This window comes from Elephas maximus, chromosome 4 (assembly GCF_024166365.1).
Source record: "Elephas maximus indicus isolate mEleMax1 chromosome 4, mEleMax1 primary haplotype, whole genome shotgun sequence".
NCBI lineage: Eukaryota > Metazoa > Chordata > Mammalia > Proboscidea > Elephantidae > Elephas > Elephas maximus.
In genome coordinates this window covers 34,146,468-34,172,778 of record NC_064822.1, presented here as the reverse complement: position 1 = coordinate 34,172,778, position 26,311 = coordinate 34,146,468, and the positions used below count along the sequence as shown (strand labels likewise).

General features: G+C 37.3%; 1 protein-coding gene across 3 annotated transcripts in view; it reads right to left on the bottom strand.

Moving 5' to 3' along the window:
• DNAJC1 (DnaJ heat shock protein family (Hsp40) member C1) overlaps positions 1–26,311 on the bottom strand; it is a 323,430-nt gene that overhangs the window by 48,308 nt on the left and 248,811 nt on the right. For all 3 annotated transcript variants that reach the window (XM_049881877.1, XM_049881878.1, XM_049881879.1), the window contains one exon: positions 16,425–16,544. In XM_049881877.1, coding sequence (XP_049737834.1) covers positions 16,425–16,544 — 120 coding nt within the window. The remainder of the gene's footprint in view (positions 1–16,424; positions 16,545–26,311) is intronic.

Below are 26,311 nucleotides of genomic sequence, written 5' to 3'. Positions count from 1 at the left end.
CAAAAGGGAGTTTTCCTGGGGTGTGGCCTGCACCATTTTTTATCTCTCAAGAGATGAAAGGAAAGGGAAGCAAGCAGAGAGTTGGGGACTTCATACCACCAAGAATGCAGCACCAGGAGCGGAGCGTGTCCTTTGGACATAGGGTCCCTGTGCTTGAGAAGCTCCTTGACCAGGGGAAGATTGAGGACAAGGATCTTTCTCCAGAGCCAACAGAGAGAGAAAGCCGTCCCCTGGAGACGATGCAGTGAATTTGGACTTGTAACCTACTAGGCTGTGAGAAAATAAATTTCTCTTTGTTAAAGCCATCCACTTGTGGTATGTCTGTTACGGCAGCACTAGATGACTAAGACAGTGCATTACTGTACTGAGAACAGTGGTGTATATATAAGATATAGTCCTGTGTGCCCTCCATACTCAAGAAGGTTACAGTCTGGTTATTTCCTTATATACTCATACAAGAGATTTCAAGTTAATTAGGATGGTGTTTATGAGAAAGAAAATCATTGTCTATTACTCAAAAAAAAATCTTTTACTTATAAGTCAAAATTGGCTAAACAAAGGAAATAACAATACAAAACAGGTTTGAGTATTGGCAGTTTGGGGATTTAACCTCATCTCTCAAAAAGAAGGCTAATTCTATACCAATCTAGCTGAATTATTACCAATTGCCCATACTGTGACTTTAGTAAAAACTCAAGCCCTTTGTACTTGAATTTCTCCAATGTGTGTCAGATATTTGTGGCTGTAATATTTGTCACCCTATTGATTGGAAAGGTTAAAAGAATACAGCAGACTAGGTGGGTATCTTGTTTCCCTCTCTCTGTTATTCTGTTTGCTCCTTCTTAAGCTGTGTCATTTGTGGAAGAAGACAACTGAACCAGACAAAAGGAGAACATTCTTGGGTTAAGGGCCTGGAAGTAACTGTACGCCTTTGCTAGATATTCAAGTTAGCTCTCAAGGTCCTTTTATAGGAGAATGTAGGCAGGCAAAAATATTAATAGATGGCTCTAGAATTCCTCTAAGAAATAAAGCTGTGTTTGTTGAAGGAATAGTCTCTCGTGTTTCAAGAAGAAACACTCGCACTACTTGGTATAGGTGTCAGCTGCCACCTAGACTTCAGAGGAAAGAGCAAACTACTTTGTAGAGAGGAGGAAAGAATTTGGAGCAGGGGTTGAAGGTTAATCTGAAAGAGAGGATGTGAGGGAAGGCAGAAGGTAAAGGAGGAGGAAAAAAGCCAGGAAAGAGATAAAAGAGAGTAAAGCAACTGTTGGTGGCATGACCAAGAAGGGCACGGGATAACAGCAATGTCTTGTATGAATTTTTAAGCTGCTTGTTACAGGGTGTGCCTCTATTTCCTCTACAAAATCATTAGGAATGTCGATCATTGTGCAAGCTTCAGGTCCAATTTAACCGAGATTCACACCTGCTCAGTAATACTTTTTGTGAGTAGATTCTTCTTGAAGAACTCAATATAGTGCAGTACAAAAAGGGCACACTAGGATGCAGGTACATGAAGGACAAAGAGTACAAGTAACACAGATACTGGAATGATTTTCAGGTTCTTTCAGGCTGTGAAATGATTGGCTGTCTTAACCAATCACTCCTAGATCACTGAAAAGCAAGAAAGGGCTCATCTGACATCTGGATTACAACAGCATGACAAAGATAAGAAAATGTAATAATTCCAGATTGTATGTTGAGCTGTTCACTGTGTAAATTCAGGCTTATCATCTAAAATTTGTGTGTCTCCAGATTTCTCACCCATAAGAGTCTGCTGAAAATTAACTTCAGATCTAATGATAAAGTTTTGATTTTAAGATGGGAATTTCATCTATCAAGTTACCTTCTATCTCTACCCAAATCTCATTTAAATGACCAAATAGAGAAAAATGAAAGAGAAAGAAAAAAAAAATTATCTGTATTAGTGCTAAAGGAATCCCGAGAAGCAGGGTTGCAGATGAGATTGGATTGAGGGGAGTGCAGATTATGCCTCTCCACTCACAATTTAATGTAAGAAAGTGGAAGCTTGCCTGAAAGGGGGTGAATTTTCCTAAAAGCACCCTGGAAAATCTTTAATCTCAAGGCAATAACTCAAAGCAACAGAGTCTGGGATCGAAGTGGGTGGGTGGTGGGGCCACTGGTAGAGGTAACAACGGAAGGTCTTTGAGCACTCCAGTAGTGCCCTGCACACAGAATGACAGGCTGCAGGTCTTGTCCCTGGTCTTCTCTTGGATGTGCACCAATACAAGTAGAAGCAAAGGTATAGACGCAGTCAGATTAGAAAACAAAGGGACAAAGTGCCCTAACAATCTTTGGACAATCACAAAAATCAAGTAGAAAACAACCCCTAAAACTAATTTCACACATCAGATAATTTATAGAATTCTTACTAACAGAAACCAAACTAAATCCATTGCCATCGAGTTGATTTCAACTCACAGTGACCCTATACCAAAAACCAAACCCGTTGCCATCGAGTTAATTCTGACTCACAGCAACCCTATAAGACAAGGTAGAGCTAGCTGCCTCATAGAGTTTCCAAGAAGCACCTGGTGGATTTGAACTGCCCATATTTTGGTTAGCAGCCATAGCTCTTAACCACTATGCCACCAGTGACCCTATAGGACAGAGTAAAACTGCTCCATAGGGTTTCCAAGGAGCAGCTGGTAGATTTCAACTGCTGACCTTTTGGTTAGCAGCTGTAGCTCTTAAGCCACTGTGCCACCAGGCTCCTTGGTAATTCTTTGCCCATCCTCTACTGTCTATTGCATCTCTGACCTGACATGGGCACAGCTAAAATCACAAAAGCAGAGGATAGAAGAGGGGTAGGAGCCCTGGTGGTGCAATGGTTAAGCACTTGGCTGGGAACCAAAAGATCAGTGGTTCGAACCCACAAGTGGCTCTGCAGGAGAAAAGACCTGGTGATTTGCTCTAGGAAACCCTATGGGGCAGATCTACCTGTCATACAGGGTCACTATGAGTCAGAATCAACTCGAAGACACATGACAGCAACAACAAAGTTACAGAACAGTTGGTAAGGAGCAAATCTTAACCTAACATGTTGGTGAAAATAGTGCTTTTTGGTTTCTGTACTCAGAGGCTAAAATAGGAAACTTCTTAGCAAAGTAGTAATTCTCCCTGCCTTCTTAGTAAACTCAGCCAATTGGAAATCAAGTCAGAGAAAAAAACCAAGTCAGGAAATCTAGCAAAATCTAGTCAGAGAAAAATACTTTTTTTTTTTTTTTTTTGCTGTTTTCTGGGACTAAACGTTGCATGCAAACCCAAACAATCTCTGAGAAAATCCATTTAAAGTCCCTGACACTGTCCTCTCTCTGTAAACAGAAATTTTGTGTCGGACAAATGAAAAGATCAATCTAAAAGAAAAGTATGGAAAAAGGAAAACCAGAAAATGAGATAGTCTTATCCTGTAGTATAGGAAAAAACTTTAAAAAGGTTGTGGGTGGGGTAAAAGAATATTCATACAGGTACTAAAGTATAACCTCATCAATTATTGACAACAGAGATCTGACAACCACCTCCTGAACCAACTAATCAAAGTTAGCACCAATAATAGAAAGACAATGGGACTTTACATGCTGCTGAATGTGACACAGTATCTCTCAAAGGCTAGTCTGGACAGGTGATTCAATTACTCTTCAGATCCAAGAAAGTAGAGACAAATAAAGGAACCTGCCAATGGTTGGTCCTTAAGCATCAGAGAAAGCCTATAATTGGCTAATTTTTCAACCTTGGTGATATCATAAGTGAGAACAATAAAAAGGAATTATAGGAATGGATATGACGATAAATCCTGGTCCACTAAAAAAAAAAAAAAGTTTTTTTTTTTTTTTTTTTGGAAATATCAAAGACAATCACTGGAATTAATTAACCATCACATGTCACATTACATCACATATGTGACATTTCCTATGGAGTATTCTTACCAAAAGTGTTTAATTTGAATCAAGCTTCTAGAGCTATCTTTCAGTTTACAGGAAATACAAGAGATAGAGAAGTAACTTAAATGATACCTTCAGGAAACACTCAGAAAAATCTGGGTTATGAAATATTCTGTAAGAAATCCAGCCTGTCTTACAATGTGGATGAGCCTGGAGAACATTATGTTGAGCGAAATCACAAAAAGACAAACATTGAGTGTTCTCACTTTTATGAAATGACATGAATAGGTAACTATATAGAAACTAATGTTCATTAGTGGTTACCAGGGGTAGGGGGAGGGCAGAGAGAGAAGTATTCCCTAAGTAGCAATCACTTTGTTTATAGTAGTGGGAAAGGTGGCATTGAATGTGGGTGAAGTTTTCACAGCTCGAATGATGTAATTATGTCAATAAGTTATTGTTGTTAGGTGCCATTGAGTCAGGTCCAAATCAAAGCAACCCTATGCACAACAGAATGAAACACTGCCTGGTCCTGCGCCATCCTTACAACTGTTATGCTTGAGCCCATTGTTGCAGCCACTGTGTCAATCCATCTCATTGAGGGTCTTCCTCTTTTCCGTTGACCGTGTGTACTTTACCAAGCATGATGTCCTTCTCCAGGGACTGATCCCTCCTGACAACATGTGCAAAATATGCAAGACGCAGTCTCATCCTTGCTTCCAAGGAGCATTCTGGTTGTACTTCTTCCAAGACAGATTTGTTCATTCTTTTGGCAGTCCACGGTATATTCAATGGAAACCCTGGTGGCATACTGGTTAAGTGCTATGGCTGCTAACCAAAAGGTCGGCAGTTTGAATCCACCAGGCTCTCCTTGGAAACTCCATGGGGCACTTCTACTCTGTCCTATAGGGTCGCTATGAGTCAGAATCGAATCGACGGCACTGGGTTTCGTTTTTTTGTTTGTTTGTTTGTTTGGTATATTCAGTATTCTTTGCTAAGACCACAATTCAAAGGCGTCAATTCTTCGGTCTTCCTTATTCATTGTCCCAGCTTTCACATGCATGTGATACAACTGAAAATACCATGGCTTTGGTCAGGTGAACCTTAGTCTTCAAGGTAACATCTATGCTTGTCCACACTTTAAAAAGGTCCTTTGCAGCAGATTCGCCCAGTGCAATGTGTCTTTTAATTTCTTGACTGGGGCCTCCATGGCTGTTGATGGTGGATCCAAGTAAAAGAAATCTGTGACAACTTCAGTCTTTTCTCCATTTATCATGATGTTGCTCATTGGTCCAGTTGTGAGGATTTTTGTTTTCTTTATGTTGAGGTGTAATCCATACCGATGGCTGCAGTCTTTGATCATTAGTAAATGCTTCCAGTCCTCTTCACTTTCAGCAAGCAAGGTTGTGTCATCTGCATAACGCAGGTTGTTAATGAATCTTCCTCCAATCCTGATGCCCTGTTCTTCTTCATATAGTCCAGCTTCTCGGATTATTTGCTCAGCATACAGATTAAATAGGTATGGTGAAAGGATACAACTCTGACACACACCTTTCCTGACTTTAAACCAATCAGTATCCCCTTGTTCTGTCTGAACAACTGCCTCTTGATCTATGTACAGGTTCCTCATGAGCACAATTAAGTGTTCTGGAATTCCCATTCTTCGCAATGTTATCCATAATTTGTTATGTTCCACACAGTCGAATGCCTTTGCATAGTCAATAAAACATAGGTAAACATCCTCCTGGTATTTTCTGCTTTTAGCCAGAATCCATCTGACATCAGCAATGATATCCCTGGTCCCAAGTCCTCTTCTAAATCTGGCTTGAATTTCTGGCCGTTCCTTGTTGATATACTGCTGCAGCCACTTTTGAATGATCTTCAGCAAAATTTTGCTTGCGTGTGATATTAATGATACTGTTTGATAATTTCCACATTTGGTTGGATCATCTTTCTTGGGAATAGGCATAAATATGGATCTCTTCCAGTCAGTTGGCCAGGAAGCTGTCCTCCATATTTCTTGGCATAGAAGAGTTAGCATTTCCAGCGCTGCATCTGTTTGTTGAAACATCTCAGTTGATATTCTGTCAATTCCTGGAGCCTTGCTTTTTGCCAGTGTTTTTTTTTTCAGTGCTGCTTGGACTTCTTCCTTCAGTACCATTGGTTCCTGACCACATGCTACCTCTTAAAATGGTTGAACGTCAACCAATTCTTTTTGGTATTATGACTCTGTCTATTCCTTCCATCTTCTTTTGATGCTTCCTGTGTTGTTCAGTATTTTCCCCCTAGAATCCTTTACTGCAACTTGAGGCTTGAATATTTTCTTCAGTTCTTTCAGCTTGAGAAATGCTGAGCGTCTTCTTCCCTTTTGTTTTTCTGTCTCCAGCTGTTTGCACATGTCATCATAGTACTTTGTCTTCTCAAGCCGTCCTCTGAAATCTTCGCTTCAGCAATTTAACTTTATCATTTTTTCGTCTTGCTTAAGCTACTTGATGTTCAAAAACAAGTTTCAGAGTCTCTTCTGACATCCATTTTGGTCTTTTTTTTTTTTCTGTCCTGTCTTTTAAATGACCTCTTGCTTTCTTTATGTATGATGTCCTTAATGTCATTCCACAACTCATTTGGTCCTCGGTCATTAGTGCTCAATGCGTGAAATCCATTCTTGAGATGCTCTGTAAATTCAGGTGGGATATACTCAAGGTCATACTTTGGCTCTCGTGTACTTGTTCTAATTGTCTTCAGTTTCAACTTGAACTTGCATACAAGTAATTGATGGTCTGATCTGCAGTTGGCCCTTGGGTTTGTTCTGATATTGAGCTTTTCCATCTCTTTCCACAGATGTAGTTGATTTGATTCCTATGTATTCCATGTGGCTAGGTCCATGTGTATAGTTGCCATTTATATTGTTGAAAAAAGGTATTTGCAATGAAGAAGCTGTTAGTCTTGCAAAATTCAATCATTTGACCTGCGACATGGTTTATTACCAAGGCCGTATTTTTCAACTACCGATCCTTCTTCGTTTCCAACTTGTGCATTCCAATCAGCAGTAATTATCCGTTCATCCTGATTGCATGTTCGATCAATTTCAGACTGCGGAAGTTGGTAAAAATCTTCAATTTCTTCATCTTTGGTCTTAGTGGTTGGTATGTAAATTTTAATAATAGTTATACTAACTGGTCTTCCTTGCAGGGGTATGGATATTATCCTATCACTGATATCACTGTAATTCAGGATAGATCTTGAAATGTTCTTTCTGATGGTGAATGCAATGCCATTCCTCTTCAAGTTGTCATTCCTGGCATAGTAGACCATATGACTGTCCAATTGAAAATGGCCGATACCAGTCCATTTCGGCTCACTAATGTCTATGATATCAATGTTTATGCGTTCCATTTCATTTTTGAAAATTTCCAACTTCCTTTCCCTACTTCGTACATTCCAGGTTCTGATTTTTAATGGATGTTTGCAGCTGTTTCTTCTCATTTTGAGTTGTGCCACATCAGCAAATGAAGGTCCCGAAAGTTTGACTCTATCCACGTCATTAAGGTTAACTCTACTTCCCCAGTCACATTTTGAGTGCCTTCCAACTTGAGAGGCTCATCTTCTGACACCGTGTCAGACAATGTTCCACTGCTATTCATAAGGTTTTCATTGGCTAATTCTTTTCAGAAATAGACAGCTGGGTCCTTCTTCCTAGTCTGTCTTAGTCTGGAAGCTTAGCTGAAACCTGTCTGTCATGAGTGACCCTGCTGGTATTTGAATACTAGTGGCATAGCTTCTGGCATCACAGCAACACACAAGCCCCCACAGTACAACAAACTGACAGATGTATAAAATTAAGCCTATTTTATGGATGAATAAACTGAGGTACAAAATTATCCTAGTGATTTATTATGCTAGTGAGTGCCAGAGCTGAACTGTCCAACTCTGAGGCTTTATTTAACTCGATTTCTGAAGTTAAAAAAGACTTAAAGATTCAGTTTGAGACCACAGAATACAAATAAATCAGAATGTATCAAAAGGGACCTACAGTTAGACATATCCCAGTGAATTTTCCAGGATGGACGGGAGGAAGTAAAGCTGTTTTTATTCACAGCACTATTAAACTATTAATGTTAAGACGTCCCCAGGCTACAAGTTGAATATACAAAAACCCACTGTATTTCAACAGACTAGCAATGAACAATCTGAAAGTGTAATTAAGAAAACAATTCTATTCTTTTATCAATTCCTATAAAATAATTGATAAGAAATTTCCTAAAGTTTATATGGACATGCAAAGTACTTAGAATAGTAAAAATAATTTTGAAAAGGAACAAAGTTAGAGGACTTACACTATCCAATTTCAAAATTAGTACACAAGACAGTGTGGTATTGTCATCAGGATAGGCATATAGATCAATGCAATAGAAAGAGAATGTATAAATAAACCCTTACATTTATGGCCAGGTGTTTTTTGACTAAGATACTAAGTCAATTCAATAGGGGAACATCTGTCCACAAATGGTGCTGGGGCAATTGGATATACATATACAAAAAAAAAAATACTTGACCTTTACTTTACACCAAACACAAAAATCTACTAAAAAATGGATCACAGACAGAAAGGGCCACATAAACCAGAGACTACATCAGCCTGAGGCCAGAAGAACTAGATGGTACCTGGCTACAACCGATGACTGTCCTGACAGGGAACACAACAGAGAACCCCTGAGGGAGCAGGAGAGCAGTGGGATGCAGATCCCAAATTCTCATAAAAAGACCAGACTTAATGGTCTGACTGAGACTAGAATGACCCCAGATGTCATGGTCGCCAGGCCTTCTGTTAGCCCAAGAAAAGAGCCATTCCTAAAGCTAACTCTTCAGACAGGGATTGAACCAGACTATGGGATAGACAATGATACTGGTGAAGAATGACCTTCTTGGATCAAGTAGACACATGGGACTATGTTGGCATCTCCTGTCTGAAGGGGAGATAAGAGGGCAGAGAGGGTCAGAAGCTGGCCAAATGGACATGAAAAGAAATAGAGGAGGGAAGGAGTGTGCTGTCTCATTAGGGGGAGAACAATTAGGAGTATATAGCAAGGTGTTTATAAATTTTTGTATGAGAATCTGACTTGATTTGTAAACTTTCAGTTAAAGGACAATTTAAAAAAAAAATGGGTCATAGACCTAAATGTAAGCTCTAAATTATAAAACTTCTAAGAGAAAATCTTTGTGACTTTGGGTTACGCAATAGTATTTAGATACAATGCTGAAAGCATAATCCATAAGAGAAAAAAAATTAATAAAACAGACTTCATTGAAAGTAAAATTTTCGTGCCTCATAAGACACCATTAAGAAAATGAAGAAACAAGTCACAGCCTGGAAGAGTATATTTGCAAATCATACATTTGATAAAGGACTTCAGTCCATAATATATAAAGAGCTCTTACAATTCAATAATTAGAAGACAAGCAACCAAACTAAAATATGGGCAAAAGATATAAACAGACATTTTACCAAATAAGGCATAAACCAAGAAAACAAAAAAAGTTGCCGCTGAGTCAATTCCGACTCATACCAAGCCTATAGGAAAAAGTAGAACTGCTCTGCAGGGTTTCTAAGGAGCAGCTGATCGATTTGAACTGATTTCTTAACTGCTGCGCCACTGGGGCTCTGAAAATAAGTCACTGGTGTTGTTGTTAGGTGCCACTGAGTCAGTTCCAACCCAGAGTGGTCCTACGTACAACAGAATGAAACACTGCCTGCTCCTGCGCCATCCTCGGAATCGTTACGCTTGAGCCCACTGTTGCAGCCACTATGTCAATCCATCTCACTGAGGGTCTTCCTCTTTTCTGTTGACACTCTACCAAGCATGATGTCCTTCTCTAGGGACTGATCCCTTCTGATAACATGTCCAAAGTATGTGAGACGAAGCCTCACCATCCTTGCTCCTAAGGCTGTACTTCTTCTAAGACAGATTTGTTTGCTCTTGAGTAAGGAATGGGGATGGCTAATAAGCACATGAATAGATGCTCAATACCATCAGTTATTAGTGCAAATTAGCACTATGAGATACCACTGCACTCCTACTAAAATGGCTATAATTAGAAAAAAAAAAAAGATGAACAAACAACAAGAAAAAAAAAACAAGTGTTGGTGAAACTATGGAGAGACTGGAAACCTCACGTATTATTGGTAAGAATGTAAAATGTACAGCCACTTTAGAAAACAATTTGCAGTTTCTTAAAAAGTTAAACATAAGCTTAAGTATAAACCTAGCAATTCCACTGGTTTTTCAGAAATCTACCCAAGAGAAACGAAAACATATGTTCATACAAGGACTCGTATGTGAATATTCATGGCAACATTTATAATAGCCAAAAAGTAGAAACAATCCAAATGCCTAACAGCTGGAAAAAGGATAAACAAAATATATCATTACAATGCAACGCTATTCAACAATATACAGACACGAACTATTGATACATGTTACAACATGGATGAACTTCAAATATCTTTTGCTAAGTGAAAGAGGCCAAATGCAAAAGACCTATGTTTTGCATATGTTGTGCAACCATCACTACTATTTCCAGAACTTTTTCTTTATCTTAAACAGATTCTATAAACGTCGAGCAAAAAAAAAAAAAAAAAAAAGATTCTGATTCTCTGCTCTCCTCAAGCCTTGGTAGCTTCTAATCTACTGTTTGTCTTCATGAATTTGCCAATTCTAGATACTTCAGAGACATGCTGTATTTGTCCTTTTGTGTTGAATATTTCACTTAGCATAATGTTTTCAAGGTTCATCCATGTCATGCCACGTATTAGAACTTCATTTCTTTTTTATGGATGAATAACATTCCATCGTATGAATATACCACATTTTGTTTATCCATTCGCCTGTTGATGACCACTCGGGTTGTCTCTGCCTTTTGGCTACTGTGAATAACGCCGCTGTGAACATTGGTGTAAAGGCATCTGTCTGAGTCACCACTTTCAATTCTTTTGGGTGTATACCTGGGAGTGGAATTGCTAGGTCATATGATAATTCAATGTTTACCCTTTTTTTGAGGAACCACCAAACTGTCTTCCACAGCAAGTACAACACTTCACATTCTTACTAGCAATGCATGAGGGTTTAAATGTCTCCATATCCTTGCCAACACTTTTTACTTTCCATTTCATTTGTTTGTGTTTTTACAGCCATTCTAGTGGGTGTGAAGTAGTATTTCATTATGTTTTTTAAATACTTTACCATGTTTTTTGGAGAAAACTTACATAGCAAATTAGGTCCTCATTTTAAAAATTTCTATACACATTATCCACTTTTCACACTGTGAATAACGTGTATAGAAATAATGTGTATAGAAATGGTTACACTTTTCACAATGTATCAGCATTTTCATCATTTTCATTCTGGTTGTTCTGTTTCCATTAATCTAGCTTCTTTGTCCCCCCTTACCTTCTCATCTTTGGTCTAGAGTAAACATTGACCTTTAGGTCTCATGTAGGTGATTATTTAGGGCAGCACAATACTCACAGGTGATATTATTTATTTTATGAGCCATTCTGTTTCTTGGCTGATAGGTGACCACTTGGAGTGGTTTGAGTTCCAAGATTAAAAGGTATATCAGGGCAATAGTTTCAGAGGTTCCCTTAGTACATACAAATCCAGTAAGTCTAGCCTTTATTAGGAATTTTAGTTATGCTCTACATTTTTCTCCAGGATCATCTATTATGGCCCTGGTTGGAACAGTCAGGAGTGGTAGCTGGGTACCATCTAGTTCTCCTGGTATCACTGTGGTTATGATTTGCATTTTCCTGATAACTAATGATGTGGAGATCTTTTCATGTGCTTATTAGTCATTTCTATATCTTACCTGGAAAAATGTCTAGTTTCCTTGCCCAGTTTTTAATGAGGTTGTTTGTCTTTTTTGTTGTTGGGTCGTAGAAGTTTATTTATATATTCTGGATATTAAACCCTTATCACATATATTATATGATTTGCAAAAATTTTCTCCTATTCTATAGGTTGTCTTTCTGATTTCTGTAATGTTTCATGAATTCTATTCCCATGTAGTAAATATATAGATCCTGATCATGTCCTAACTGTGATTTTGCTCAATGTTAAGATAGAAATGGTGGCATGGAATGCAAATATGTAATCCTTGGCCCAGAAATCATATAATATATAGCAAAACTCCAACTAGGCCAATGAACAGATTAAGCAATTAATTATGTAGTTTTATCTGACGGACACTGAAGGTCCTAGTACCTCAAAACAACCCTATGCCTCCTTTGTCCTTTAAATAGGCAATCAAGTTGCTTGAAATTATTATACCAATCATTCATGTCCTTGGGATAAGAACTTTGAAGGCCTTTATTAAAATACAAGCACGTATGTATATAGGTATGTTATCTGGTAACATGTTAATTATAATCTATTAACATACTGAAAACTCGTTGTTAAATTAGCTAGTGACTCAGCTAGAAAGAAAATGGGAAAGGACCCATTCATTTCAAAATTTTAAATAACCTTAAGAGCTGTGAGGTAGGACAGAGTAAAGGAAGAAGAGAGGGAGAGAAGTGTGAGATTAGGCTCACATCAAGAGAATTGCTACGAAAACAAAAAACGAAAAAACAACCAATCCTTGTCATCTTTACATCTTTGTGTAGGGCTAGTCTGACTCTAAAAGTATGAGCAATAGTATTGTTGCCAAAAATAAATACTATATATTTATCACTGATAAACCATAAAACGTATTTTCAATTGAACAATCCGCTTAAGCATTTTTGAAACAATATAGGAATCCCCCATAATAGCTCCTCTATTCCCTCTCTAGTTAGCTATGTAAAATAAAATTGGGAATTTTAATTATCGTCTCCTCTTTTCTCATCTATAGGGACTCTAATCTAACTCCACATCTCTTTCCTCACACTGGGGCACTAAGCTAATTATAAAAGTCTGCTTAAATCTCTCCACCTGTCTTTTGTTTTGCTGCCTACCTGAACCTTTTTCAAGCAGGCAGAAAATCTCCCATCAGTCTGTTATCACAACCAGAATGCAAGAGATTAGTGACCACAGAAAGAAGCAGAATCAGTTTACATCCTTTTAGGCAAGACAGTGATACGACTTCACGAGCAAGAAATCTGAGTGCTCCCTGACCCTGATGTAGAAAACCTGCAGCTAATAATCACATTAAAGTTGCTTTTACAGGCCAGACAGTTTTTGTTTCCTCTGTTGTTTTTACAATTTGAGTGTCCTTTGTGGTTACCAAAATTATTTGCTGAAAGGCATATGTTAACATTGAAAACATTTCATCCATAATAATATAGGTCTTATAGGTATATCTTAGTTAAAATATACTTCTCATTGATTTAAAAAAAAATTAGTAACATTGCTTGGTTTATCTAGAGTAGAATTCAGCAATCTAATGGTGTTAATTATGACAATTAATATACTTACAACTCATTTCTTAATTGAGGTCTAAAATAGACTTTTCACTAAATCAGTCAACCCAAATAAAGAATTTGTAGATCCTGCCACTGTATCTTCCCACTCCTCTCAAAAAAAGGCCAATTGTTTCTCTAAGGAAAGAGAACTAGGCCTGCAGCTACAAATTCAGCAAGGAAAACGGGTCAAAGAACAGATGTGCAAAGACAGAAATGGTACAGGTGATCAGGCAGAGGTTCTGATTACAGCAAACTGAACTGGGTTTCTTTTTCGTAATCAAATACTTAACGAAAACAAATCTAATTAGCACCATCAACCAAAAAGGAGTATAAGTAATCTTCTAAAGTGTGGTTAACTTTCACTTACTAGATGAACCGTACTAGCCAGAGCTTTGAAGCGGTTTGGTCCAGTTTGAAACCCTGCAGAGAATTTGCATTTCCACCCCAGATATACTGAATCAGAATCTGCATTTCAACAGGATTGAATCTTGTTAAAATGTAGATTCTTGGCAGGGGTTTGAACTGGAATGAACTGGTTTGAAGTCCGGGTAATAGCTGAACCCCTTTCAGCTGCTTCAATGTGATTCATAAGTCATCCCTGTGTTTAAACATTAGTTATCTCAGTGTTCAGAAACCTGTCCCTTTTAAAGAGTGATTTAAAGTTTTTTTGTGTGTGTGTAGTTACTGGATGAAATGCATAATTCAGCTATGAAAATGATGCTCACAGAATGAAAATATATTGAGTCCATATAAATACAGCTGACATAGAAGGAAAAGAATAAAAATTACAATGGCATTTTTTGGTGCCACAAAAGTTTAGGTTTATCGAATGTTTATTTCCAAGGTGCTTTTGGTATTATGAAAACAGAATACTTGGCAAATCAAAACAAAGAAAACCTTCAAAAAGTCATGTTTGCCACTTTCATGATAAAATAAAAGTTATTACAGACATGGAACCAGTTGTCGTTGGTTAATTTTATAGTTCTAAGGAGAAAAAAAATTGAAACAATACTTTTGCCTGTACAAAGACTACTCTTACAAATTACGTATAAATTTTCTATGATACTAACTGGAAAACCCTGGTGGCATAGTGTTTAAGAGCTACGGCTGCTAACCAAAAAGGTCAGCAGTTTGCATCCGCTAGGCGCTCCCTGGAAACCCTATGGAGCAGATCTGCGCTGACCTATAGGGTCTCTATGAGTTGGAATTGACTTGACGATAACAGGTTTTTGTTTTTTTTTTTAATGATACTAACTAGCCACCTCAAGGATCTATTGACTTTATCATGTATATTCTAAGCATTTTTTTAAACTTTCATCTCTCTCCTCATAAAAACACTGATAAAAATTTAACCAGATTTTAACGACAACAAATTAATTTAAAATATCGCTCTACTCGATGTCTTATCTGCCTCTGGCATTATTAACTGTAAGGGCCCAGAAAACTAGTATTTAAAAGTGAAAGATGATGTTATCTTCCATGGAGACAATAAATTTAGAGAACTATTTTTTTTTCAGTAAGCAGTTGAACTAAAAGTTCTGTTTCATGGATTCCTAAAAATTCCAGGAATAATTTTTGTCCATCACCATATTGATAGTAGCTATGTAGTCAGAGGGTCATGGTACTTAAATTAAAACACATGAATGACCATAGAATGTCTTTAATTTGGTCAGATATTTACTGATAAGTCATTATTAACTTATCTTTTACAAACAATCTTAAAACAAGATAATACAATGCACATCCCAATAACATTCTCAGCAAAAGAAGAGGTATCTTTACAGTTTTGCTACTCACCTAAGATAATAGGTCTCTTCACGAAACATACCCAAAATTTTTTTGTTATAAGCTACAATAGCTGTTTTTCCATATAATCAGATTTAATCGCTGAAGCCAAAATAATGCAAAAATTTTATGCAAATTCAAATAGTACTCTCTCTTAATTGTGGTTTTAAAAAGGTCTGGCAGTAAAAATGTTCACATATGTAATTTAAAATTTCCAAAGCAGCTCCTACACATACACACACACCAAAAAGAAAAAGCTTGACAGTAACAGTTTTTGTAAGTTTGCTTCTAAATAAAAAAGTGAAAGATTATCACGGAAGAGAACTTCTAGCCTTTCTGTAACAAGCTGCTCTTTTTTGTAGCTGTGATTATTAATCATTTTGCAGGTTTCTTTTATTGTTCATTATCAAAAAAGACCCAAAGGTGTACTAAAAGAACTGAAGGGAGTATCTGAATCTTCACTTTCAGGTAACCCCTTAAAATTTTTAGATCTGTAGGACTTATTTAAATTTAGTAAAGAATTTATTTATTTAGTAAAGAATATTTACTATTCTTTATGAACTATACCTTACAATCATATGGATGAAAATAAAAGTTTCTCCCAATTTCAATTAAACATTTGCTAAGTATTTAATACATGTTAGGCACTGTGCTACGTGCTTTTTATAAGATCCTCTGTCTTAAGTTTCCTGAATAAAAGTACCCAAAATGTTGAGCCAAAAACATTCCAAGTAAATACTTTCTTTTAAATGTTAGGTATGGTCATTCATCTTTATATATATTTTTTGTTTCTCCTGGTTAAACAACTTGTCAAAATGGATGGTGGGTATCAACCTTGAAATAAAAATCCAAACATTCCATCTGCATTATAGGAACACTACTCATGTAATCAATGCAAACCACCTGTCTAAATACCAACAGCAATCTGTATTGCAGTGTTAAAAAGATGCAGCTGAAATACAACTTCTCTAACTCTGATCAGTCTGAGAACTATTTTTTCCCAGTTAAAGGGATCACTATAAACACAAAAACTGGCATTGTTTTTCTGTGATTAGGTTACAGTAGCTTAAGTCTCTAAGCACTGGAATCCCCCACACACTGATCAGTTACAGCTGGTAATTGTGGAGCAGGGGACTAACTGACATCTGCTTCTTGCTTATTTCGTTAATGGTTCACTTCCAGGTCCTACAAGGATTGCAGCCTTTCTCCAAAGATAATTTCAGAGCCACCTATGTCTGCCTTCTACATAGTCTGCTTGTTCTGGTTTGTCACTCTCTATACAATGCAAAGCTGAATGAACTCACATCTGTCACCGATCGACCCAATTCATGGGCAATCTTTTCCCATCGACCTGGGGTCCCTCCTGGGAACTTAACCATACTTCTTGTCAGCTGGCTGAGGTCCTCTTCTGTCCATTCAGGTGCCTGCAAAACATTTAAAAAAAAGAGAAAAAGATAATTGGGAGAATGTTTGCTAAAACATTTAACAAGTCTATGAACCCAATTATTGGCAATACGGTTTCTGCGAAAGTCAACAAATAATATTAAAATGCATCTAGTGTTCATATAATGGTTTGTGTTTCACGTTTAACATTAGGACGCAAAGCTCCAGCAGCTTTTTTTATTTTCCTATGTATAAGAAACAAGAAAGCAGAAATGTTGTGAAACCAGGCTTTTGAAGATACTAAAAAAAAAAAAAAAGGGGGGGGGCAATTCAGTTTTGCTTTAAAGTGAGGAACCATTCTCAAAGCCCATGAACTAATTGTGTCATTGCTGCTTATAAATGCCTTTTATAATAATGCTAATATAAGAGGTCTTTAAGTTTTAAGAAAAATTATATTTTAAAGAAAGCAGAAAACTCTAAAGTATGAATGAAAATGTGAACAAGTAAATGCAGTAAATTAAAATCAGAAACGAAACAAAGATACGTCCTCATTCACTCTGTGTAACAATATTCAATTTTAAAAGCATGTATTTTCAAGAAGTTTAGCTTGGTAGCTGACAGTGAAATGCCAGCATTTGATAAAACTTGGGAATAGAATTAAAATTAGAAACTGCTGCAATCAAGGCTTATACCACAAAGTACATGCAAAACATTTCATTTTTGAGATGATAAATATCTCCTAAAAGTTGGCCAAATTATAAAGCTGAATAATGAAATACCTTAAGGATTATAAAATTTCAAAAGTAAAAAGCCTAATAGCAAGCATATTCTGTATGTGTTACTTAGCACTGGTCAAAATCAAAACTGAGCAAAGCAAATAATAACTATTATCAAATAACAAATGACCATGTTACAAATATTTCACATTACATTTTACCACTAAACTATATCACTCACCAGAGGCAGTAGCCACTCTGGTATTAAACAACACTCTAGTAGTCAGCAGAGAGAAAGAGGATTCCTACCTTATTTTCTTTTAATTAAAAAGAAAGAAAGGAACCTTTGAGACAAATACCTTTTCTAATCACCATTTCCGATAATGAACAGGCATACATCAGGCAGTTTGCATTACAGAACCATCAGCACAGAACAACAGTCAGAGGTGAGTGACCCCAGGGACTATCTCCACAGCTACAGCAAAGCTTCTCCCTGACACTAATCCTCCCTGTCATTCTCCCACTGTGCTCTAACCACACTGACATCCGCCTGCCTCACTGCAAGCTTAACAGGGCCCTTCCTGACTTTTTACTGTCTCCCCCAATCAATGGTTCAAGCGTGCTCTTTTCACCATGTCCAAATGGCAGCTTCACTCATAATCAAAGTGCACTGCCCCTGTTAAAGGGCTTTCCGAAAGGCTCTCCCATTTGCATTCATTTGCAAAGCAAACTACTTTTATTCACTTTGTTCTGCTATCAAGAATGTTCCCTGAAGCAGATAAATTGGCATAAATACAACCTGCCACTTAAGAGTCAGTAAATAATAGCCAATAGTAGGGAGGATTTTATCAATCATTCTACTTTGTATCCACTAAAAGCTGAAAGACTCAAACATATTCATCTGTACAGTCTGCAGGATACATGCATAAATTCACTTATATAAAAAGGTAGCCTGCATTGGGTACAGCGGGAATTTCTTTGATATTTAATGAATATCAGAAATCTAATTCTCCATGTTAGATGATTTAAAAATTTACACCGAGGTTTCTTTCTTTTTGTTTTTTACTTTATTTAGTGAGAAGATAGTATTCTTTATTCATATATTATTTAGAGGAACAACCAAAAGATGTTAGTGATAGGAATGTAATTTGATTCTTAAGGAAATCATATTTTTATCACTAAAAAGCTGAAGCTTTAATGAATATACCAGTTGGTTTTAGAAATGCAAGAGTTAAATTTTAAACAGAATTTAAATATAAGCTTGCAGTACAAAATCATACCATGAATAGCAAGAAGCTGAAACTGCACATACATTGTACTGAATTATTGATATAGTATCCAAACCGTATTACATTATCAATGTAATTTCACAGAAAATCAAATCATCTTATTTCTGCATCGATTATAACAAACATTTTTGGAACAAACAGCATTGTCTAAAATGTCAAAAATATAAAAGACTATTTCACATAGTAAACTAATTATCTAACATAATTTCTATTTTAAATAAATTGGGTTTCTGAATATGCTGCATATATGAATAATGAGCATTAAAAACCAATTTCTGGTTTTAATTTCTTGTTAATATGAGTTGAAAAGGACAGTGCCCCCTTTTCTGGAAAGGAAACAATTTATATCAAATATCTGGACTGATACCTGAAAAATCACCTACTGCTACAGCTATCTTTCCTTTTATTTCATAGTTACTTTATGGTCATGATTTTTATTATTAATATTTTAAAAACTAGGTTGATAACAAGAATCATAATCTGAAATCTCTGAAAAAATCCTTTTAGCAAGTCATTATTCTCTGTCCTACAGCTGTAAGGCACTTTCCTGAATGTGTAATTCCTCAGCAATAGTTAGTTGTGTCTTTAGAAGCAACAGAGCCTACTGTGATCCAGCTCCTACAGCAGCCATGAGGGTGGCCGTGGTGTGAATGTATTCTCCCTGTTCTAATCTGGAGCCAACTGTAGCTGTGAAAGTCAAATGAATGCATAAGCATACTGCTTTGCCACTTAAAACCATGTGTGTCCAATATTACTGCAACACTGGGCCAAAAATTCATCTCTATAGTAAAGTAATGGAAGATACCACATGGTGTGTGGACAGCTGTTGTGACTACACAAGCATTCCAATTTTGCATCAGAAAAGCTCCGCTCTGGGAATAAATTTCCATACTGAATACAAAATAAAAAGTAAGCAGTTTTCAAGTTATTCAATATAACCCCCCCAAAATCTACTAAAGTAAGATCTGATGAAAAAATTTAAATAGCCTCATCAAATAATGTCCTTTTGAGATGGATTTCTGTCATAAAACCACCTATGTTCAAATGTTTGGCACCTTTGAAAATCCATAAAATTCTTGGGGGATATGGGTAGAAGATGAAGGGGAAAGCACATTATGTTTTTAAAGTAACCTATATGCATTTTTCCTCTCACAACTTTAGACGATAAAACATTAATTACAAAGTATCACACAATTTATTTGGTACTGAAAACTTAAGTCCCAATTAACCGAAAATTTATTAATCATTATTGTATTTTCATACTTTAATATCAAAAGGTTCACCTCTATTTAATAAATAGAGGGAAATATACTGAAACTCTCTAATAAACAATATTTTTACTGGAATGCTCTACTAATGATCATTATTTACAAAATTACAAAGTTACAGTTTTGTATTCAACTATTTTTAATAGATCTAGCTCAACCAGCTAAAATATCAGATGTATATATAATAAACAATATAGACGGTATATCTAATAGTATAGGGTCACTGGGTGGTGCAGTTTGTGCTCATCTACTAAAGACTGCAGTTCGAACCCACCCAGTGGTGCCATGGAAGAAAGGCATGGCACTCTGTCTCCATAAAGATTACTGCCAAGAAAACCCTATGAAACATTTCTACTCTGTAAGACATAGGGTCAACATGAGTAGGATTCGCCTTGTTGGAAATGGTTTTTTTGGGTTTATATCAAATAATATAATAATCTGCTACTTTTTAATTCTATGTTCTGTATAGAAGTTGTTTTACAACTGCATTCAGCTTTCAGCTATATAATTTTCCTTTCCAATTTAAAAATTGAGGAGTTAAGTGTCCTTGACAAATACATATGTAAATAAATGGTATGTAAAACAGCAACAACTACAGCAAAATTTATAACAAATCACCTCAAATGTCTTTTCACTCTTAGGAAAAAAAACTCTTCTTTGAAGAAAAGCTTGTAACTCATCCCAGACTATTATTCTAATGTATTCTATAAATGTGCCCAGAAAGGTCTCTCCACCTATGATTCAGCTACCTTGCTTAAAGAGCAGACTTCTTTGGATCAATGATGATAAAGTATAGTGTATAGACTGGCGCCGACCTAAAAATGGTTACCATCTGTGATAAGACAATCATAAAATTTTAGGGTAAGGATGAGAAACTTATAGCAATTAAAAAATTTAAAAGATCTGGTCCTTCCTACAGATAGTTTGAGAAACATTGTTCGAAACAATGAGAATAGTGCAAATTTCCTCTTACCTCCTTTTTGGGGGCTACAGTAAATAAAGCCCCCTTGAAAAATGGGCACAAAGATGTTTGATCTGTTCCTTTTAAAAATATTTTACACCGCTAAGTGTTTTGGTGATTCGTTACACAGCAACGGATAACTAATACAAGATTACTGTAAGCACAGGGAATAGCAAATTGCAAAGGGCTTAAGGTGGGAGGGAGCCCTGGTGGCACAAGGGTTAAGAGCTTGGCTGCTAAGCAAAGGGTCTTCAGTATGAATTCACTAGCTGCTCCTTGGAAACCCTATGGGGCAGTTCTACTCTGTCTATAGGGTCACTAAGAGTTGGAATAAACTTGACAGTAATGGGTTTGGTTTTTGTTTTTTGAGGTGGGAGAATGTCTAGTATGTCTGAGGTAGAGGAAGAAGACCAGTGTGGCCAGAGAAAAGTAAGCATAGGGGAGAGGTGTATGAGATAAGGCTAGGCAGGTAAAGGGGTTATGGAACAAATCATATAAGGTCTTATAGGCCACTGTAAAGACTTTTGGCTCATTTACTCTGCATGACATAGAAAGCTACTGAAGTTTCTTTTTCAGTTAGCTGTGTATCTATTTCCTGAAGAGGGTTTATTTACAAAGGTGCAGGTAGAGAACCACAAGAGAGTGTAGTAGCAGTACTAACAGATGCTTGTGCTCATTAAAACATCTAAGATGAAATCATTAGGAAAGACCTTGTAAATAGTGAAAACTGGTTGAGGGACACAGCTGGCTCAAGATAACCATATCCAGAGCCATAACTGGGATTGGCATCAATTTCTAATTAAATTAGTGATAATCTACTACACCAAACAACTGGTGAGTGAGAGGGGGTAAAATGGGGATGTGACAGGAATCTCTCAAGTTTAAGAAAAGACATCAAGGGCATCATACATGAAGAAAGTAAAAAGGTCACTAAAAAGACAGTGAAAGAAAAGACCAAAATGGATGTCAGAAGGGACTCTGAAACTTGCTTTTAAGTGAAGAATAGCTAAAGAAAACAGAAAAAAAAAAAAAAATGATTAAGTAAAAGAGCTGAACAGAAGATTTCAAAGGGTAGGTTGAGAAGACAAGGTTAAGTTTTGATGAAACGTGCCAAGCCCTGGAGTTAGAAAACCAAAAGGGAAGAACATGACTGGTGCTTCTCAAGCTGAAAGAACTGAAGAGAAAATTTTATGGCCAAAAAAATTAAATGATGCAGGAAGCATCAAAGATGATGAAAGGAATACACACGATCACTTTACCAAAAAGAACTGGTTGACGTTCAACCATTTTAGGAGGTAGTATAATCAAAAAGAACTGCTGGTACTGAAGGAAAAAGTTCAAGCTGCACTGAAGGCATCAGCAAAAAACAAGACTGCAGGAATGGACGGAATACCGATTGAGTGCTTCAACAAGCGAATTCAATGCTGGAGGCACTTACCCATCTATGTAAAGAAATCTAGAAAGCAGCTACTAGAAGAGATCCATATATGCCCATTCCAAAGAAAAGTGATTAAACAGAATGTGGAAATTATGAAACAATATTATTAATATAACATGCTAGCAAAATTCTGCCGAACATAATTCAGAAACAACTGTAGCCATATATCAACAGTATGTGTAATTCCTCAGCACTAGTTAGTTGTGTCTTTAGAAGAAAATGTAGCTGGATTCAGAAGAGGACATGGAACGAGTGATATCACTACTGTCGTCAGATAGATCTTGGCTGAAAGCAGAGAATACCAGAAAGAGTCTTATCAACTACTCAAAGGCATTTGACTGTGTGGATCATAACAAATTATGGATAACGTTACAAAGAATAGGAATTCCAGAACTCTTAATTGTGCTTATGCGGAATCTGTACATGATCAAGAGGCAGGCTTTCGAACGGAACAAAGGGATGTTACATGGCTTAAAATTAGAAAATGTGTGCAGCAGGGTAGTATCCTTTCATTCTATTTATTCAATCTGTGTGCTGAAAAAATAATCCGTAAAGCTGGACTATATGAAGAAGAACACGGCATCAATATTGGAGAAAGACTCATTAACAACTTATCATATGCAGATGACACAACCTTGCTTGCCGTAAATGAAGAGGACCGGAAGCACTTACTGATGAGGGTCAAAGACTACAGCCTTTAGTATGGATTATGCCTGAATGTAAAGAAAATGAGAATCCTCACAATTGGACCAAAGATAAATGGAGAAAAAAAAAAATTGAAGTTGTCAACAGTTTCATTCCACTTCGATCAACAAACAATGTCCACGGAAGCAGCAGTCAAGAAACCATAGGACTGTACTGCATTGGAAAATCTGTTGTAAAAGACTTCTTTAAAGTGTTAAAAAGCAAAGATGTCACTTTGACGACTAAGATGCACCTGACCCAAGTCAGGGTCTTTTCAGTTGCCTTATATGTATCAGAAAGCTGGACAATGAAAAAGGAAGACAAAAGAAGAATTGATGCATTTGAACTGTCATGTGGCAACAAATATTTATTATACGGTAGACTACCAGTAGAACAAACAAATCAGTCTTAGAAGAAATACAATGCTCCTTAGAAGTGAGGATGGAAATCTTCAGCTTACTCACTCTGGATACTTCATTAGGAAAGACCAATTCCTAGAAAAGGACGTGATGTTTGGTAAAGCAGAGGGTCAGTGAAAACAAGAGAAATCCTCAATGAGATCGACTGACATGATAGCCACAGCAATGTACTCAAACATACCAACGATGATGAAGCTGGCACAAGACCGGGCAATGTTTCATCCTGTTGTATGTTAATCAGAGCCAACCTGAAGACAGCAACAACAACAAAATTTCCATAGTTTTCTTTGCAAACCAGTATTGATTTTGCTTTATTATTTGGGGTTTCTCTCTGAACTACAGAAAACTATTTGAGTGATTATTTTCTCAATTCTCCCAAGGGCAGTACGTAACTATCACAGGAGAGAAGTTAATTCTTTATGTACGGTGGCTATGTTTAGGCATTAGGTCACAATCTCCTGTAAAACCCTGTTTGAGGGAGGTTGCATGAGAGAAGGGTTCCAGGAGTTTAGCATAATTGAAATCTTAGTTTGGTGTTCTTCGGGCTATCTTTGAATATAGCTTTCTGCCTATTTTTACTGGTTCCCTTAGAACATTATTAAATAATTCCTGGGTAGGTTGGGGAAAAGATCTGAAGGGAGGTATCTAACTACTCCCTGTACAGTCTTTCATCCAAACCCCCATCCCTGCCCACACCTTTAATTCCTGAGCTTTTCTGGGCTTCTGTGATATGAGCTGGCTTACTTCTTATTGGCTCCTCCCTCTGCAAAGACTTTAACAGAGTGGAGAAACCTAAGACCAGGTAGTTAGTAATTATCTACTAGTTTCCATCTTCTAAAATTAACACTCCCTGTCTGCTACAACTGTGTCCTTCATTCTCTTTGTTTTGGGATTTATGCCTTTTTTATTCTTTCACTCTCATTTGGAGGTGGTTCAGGAAGGACTAATGATAAGTGTGATCTAAGTTCTATATTTACGCAGAAGAATATGACTTTATGTGGAAAAATTTATAAAGTCTCATTTCTTTAAAACCATGATACATTCATACATTATTCAAATTCTAATCTAAATAATATGCACTTGAGTCATCTATTCATGATAATACTATAATAAACAGTCTAACTCCATTTTTTGATACCACCTTTTAAGCTTCGCCCTACCATTCTTCCCTCTCCCCCGCACTTGGGTTGGCTTTTAAGAAATCCTAGGTGCTCTGTTTTGGAGCCAGCAGGAGATTCAAAATACACAAGTCCCTCCCTGTGCACAGAAATCTTCACTCTAGCTCCACCCCTAATTGCAATGAAACCCACAAGCTTGTCTCTTTTCCTTGCTCGCTCAAGCCATTTTTGGACTAGCATGGGAGGCCTGCCCCGCTCTTCCTAGAGAGCCTTCTTATGTAAGTAATAACCCTTTTGTAGTCTGTTAGTGGGTGTGTAGCATCATCAGTCTTGACATCCAAACCAAATTTTGGGTGGGTGCCCATCCTGTCCCTACAAGATACTATGCTGTGAGCAGGATATCTGGTAGATGACTACTGCCACCAGGGGTCTCTCTTTTCCCGCTATGGTTTGCTAACTGGCTCTGCTGCTTTGTGCTGCATTTGCTGAGTTCTACAGAGCCTCTTATTACAGATTTAACCAACCTAAGTTGGTAGTTTCAATAACCAAAGGGACGGGAGTATGGAATTGGGTCCTTCTTACAAGTGGCCCTGGGATATGTGTCTTGGCCCAGATCTCTGTGTCTTAGATTGAATTGTGTCTCGATCCACCATATGCCATGACTGACACTAGACTCATGGAAAGGCTCTTACCCAGTGGCTGACTGGGTGGCACTGAGACAACCAGACCTTGGTCTGCATTCTATAGCAAGCTCAGGGAAAAAAGACTTATATCCTATGTGGGCCCATCAGGTGGTCATTAATGTGGAGGAAGAGCAGTCACTATATGAAAACCAGTCATTATTTGAAGATGTGCATTACTGAGTCCCAAAGTTCTAAAGGCAGATGGCTTATTAGGATCCTACAAAAAGCCTTTGCTGCTGCTGCTGCTGCTGCTTATGCCTCTGTTGCAAAAAAGATCTTGATTCTCAGGGCTACAGGGAAATGTAGCCTTGTGGCACGCCCAAGAGGTTAATTCAACCACTGCCATGACAAAGCCTCTGAAACCTGTTGATGCTGGTTCAAGGCTCTCTGGTGGAAGAACTTCATAAAGATGAACAGGGTAGAGAGGACCTCCCTTAAGTATACCCAGAAAAAGAAAAACCAAAATCTGCATACATGGAGAGAAAACAAACAAACCAAAAACTGAAATAGAAGTCCACAGTTTGGCCCATTTGGAAATCTGAAATTTACTAAAAGAATTTATATAAACAAAAGATAAAAGGGCACTGATTGGCTTTTGTGCCTCTATAATGTTGTTGTTAGGTGACATCAAGTTGATTCTGACTCATAGTGACCCTATGTACAACAGAATGAAACACTGCCCAGTCCTGTAACATCCTCACAATTGTTGCTATGCTTGAACCCATTGTTGCAGACGCTGTGTCAATTTATCTCATTGAGGGTCCTCCTCTTTTTCGCTGACCCTCTGGTTTTGCTTCTCCCAAGACAGATTTGTTTGTTCTTCTGGGAGTCCATGGTATATTCAATATTCTTTGCCGATGCCATAGTTCAAAGGCATCAATTCTTCTTTGACCTTCTTTGTTCACTCTCCAGCTTTTGCAAGCATATGAGGCAACTGAAAACACCATGGCTTGGGTCAGGCACACCTTAGTCCTTAAAGTCACATCTTTGGCCCCAAACATAAGTGGGAGTGGACTGAGGAGGAAGTACTTGCTAGGCTGGTCTTGCTACCAGCAATTTGGACTGGCACAGCTGCTAAACCTGATGTCTCTTCCCAAGGTAGAAAGACTTGGGTAAAAATAAATGACAAATGGAAGGAAGGAGAAACAATACCTGAAGGTAAAGGAATAAATAAATGGGTTATGCAGCGAGGGAAATCTATCATTATGCTGATACCTTCAGAAAGACTCAGA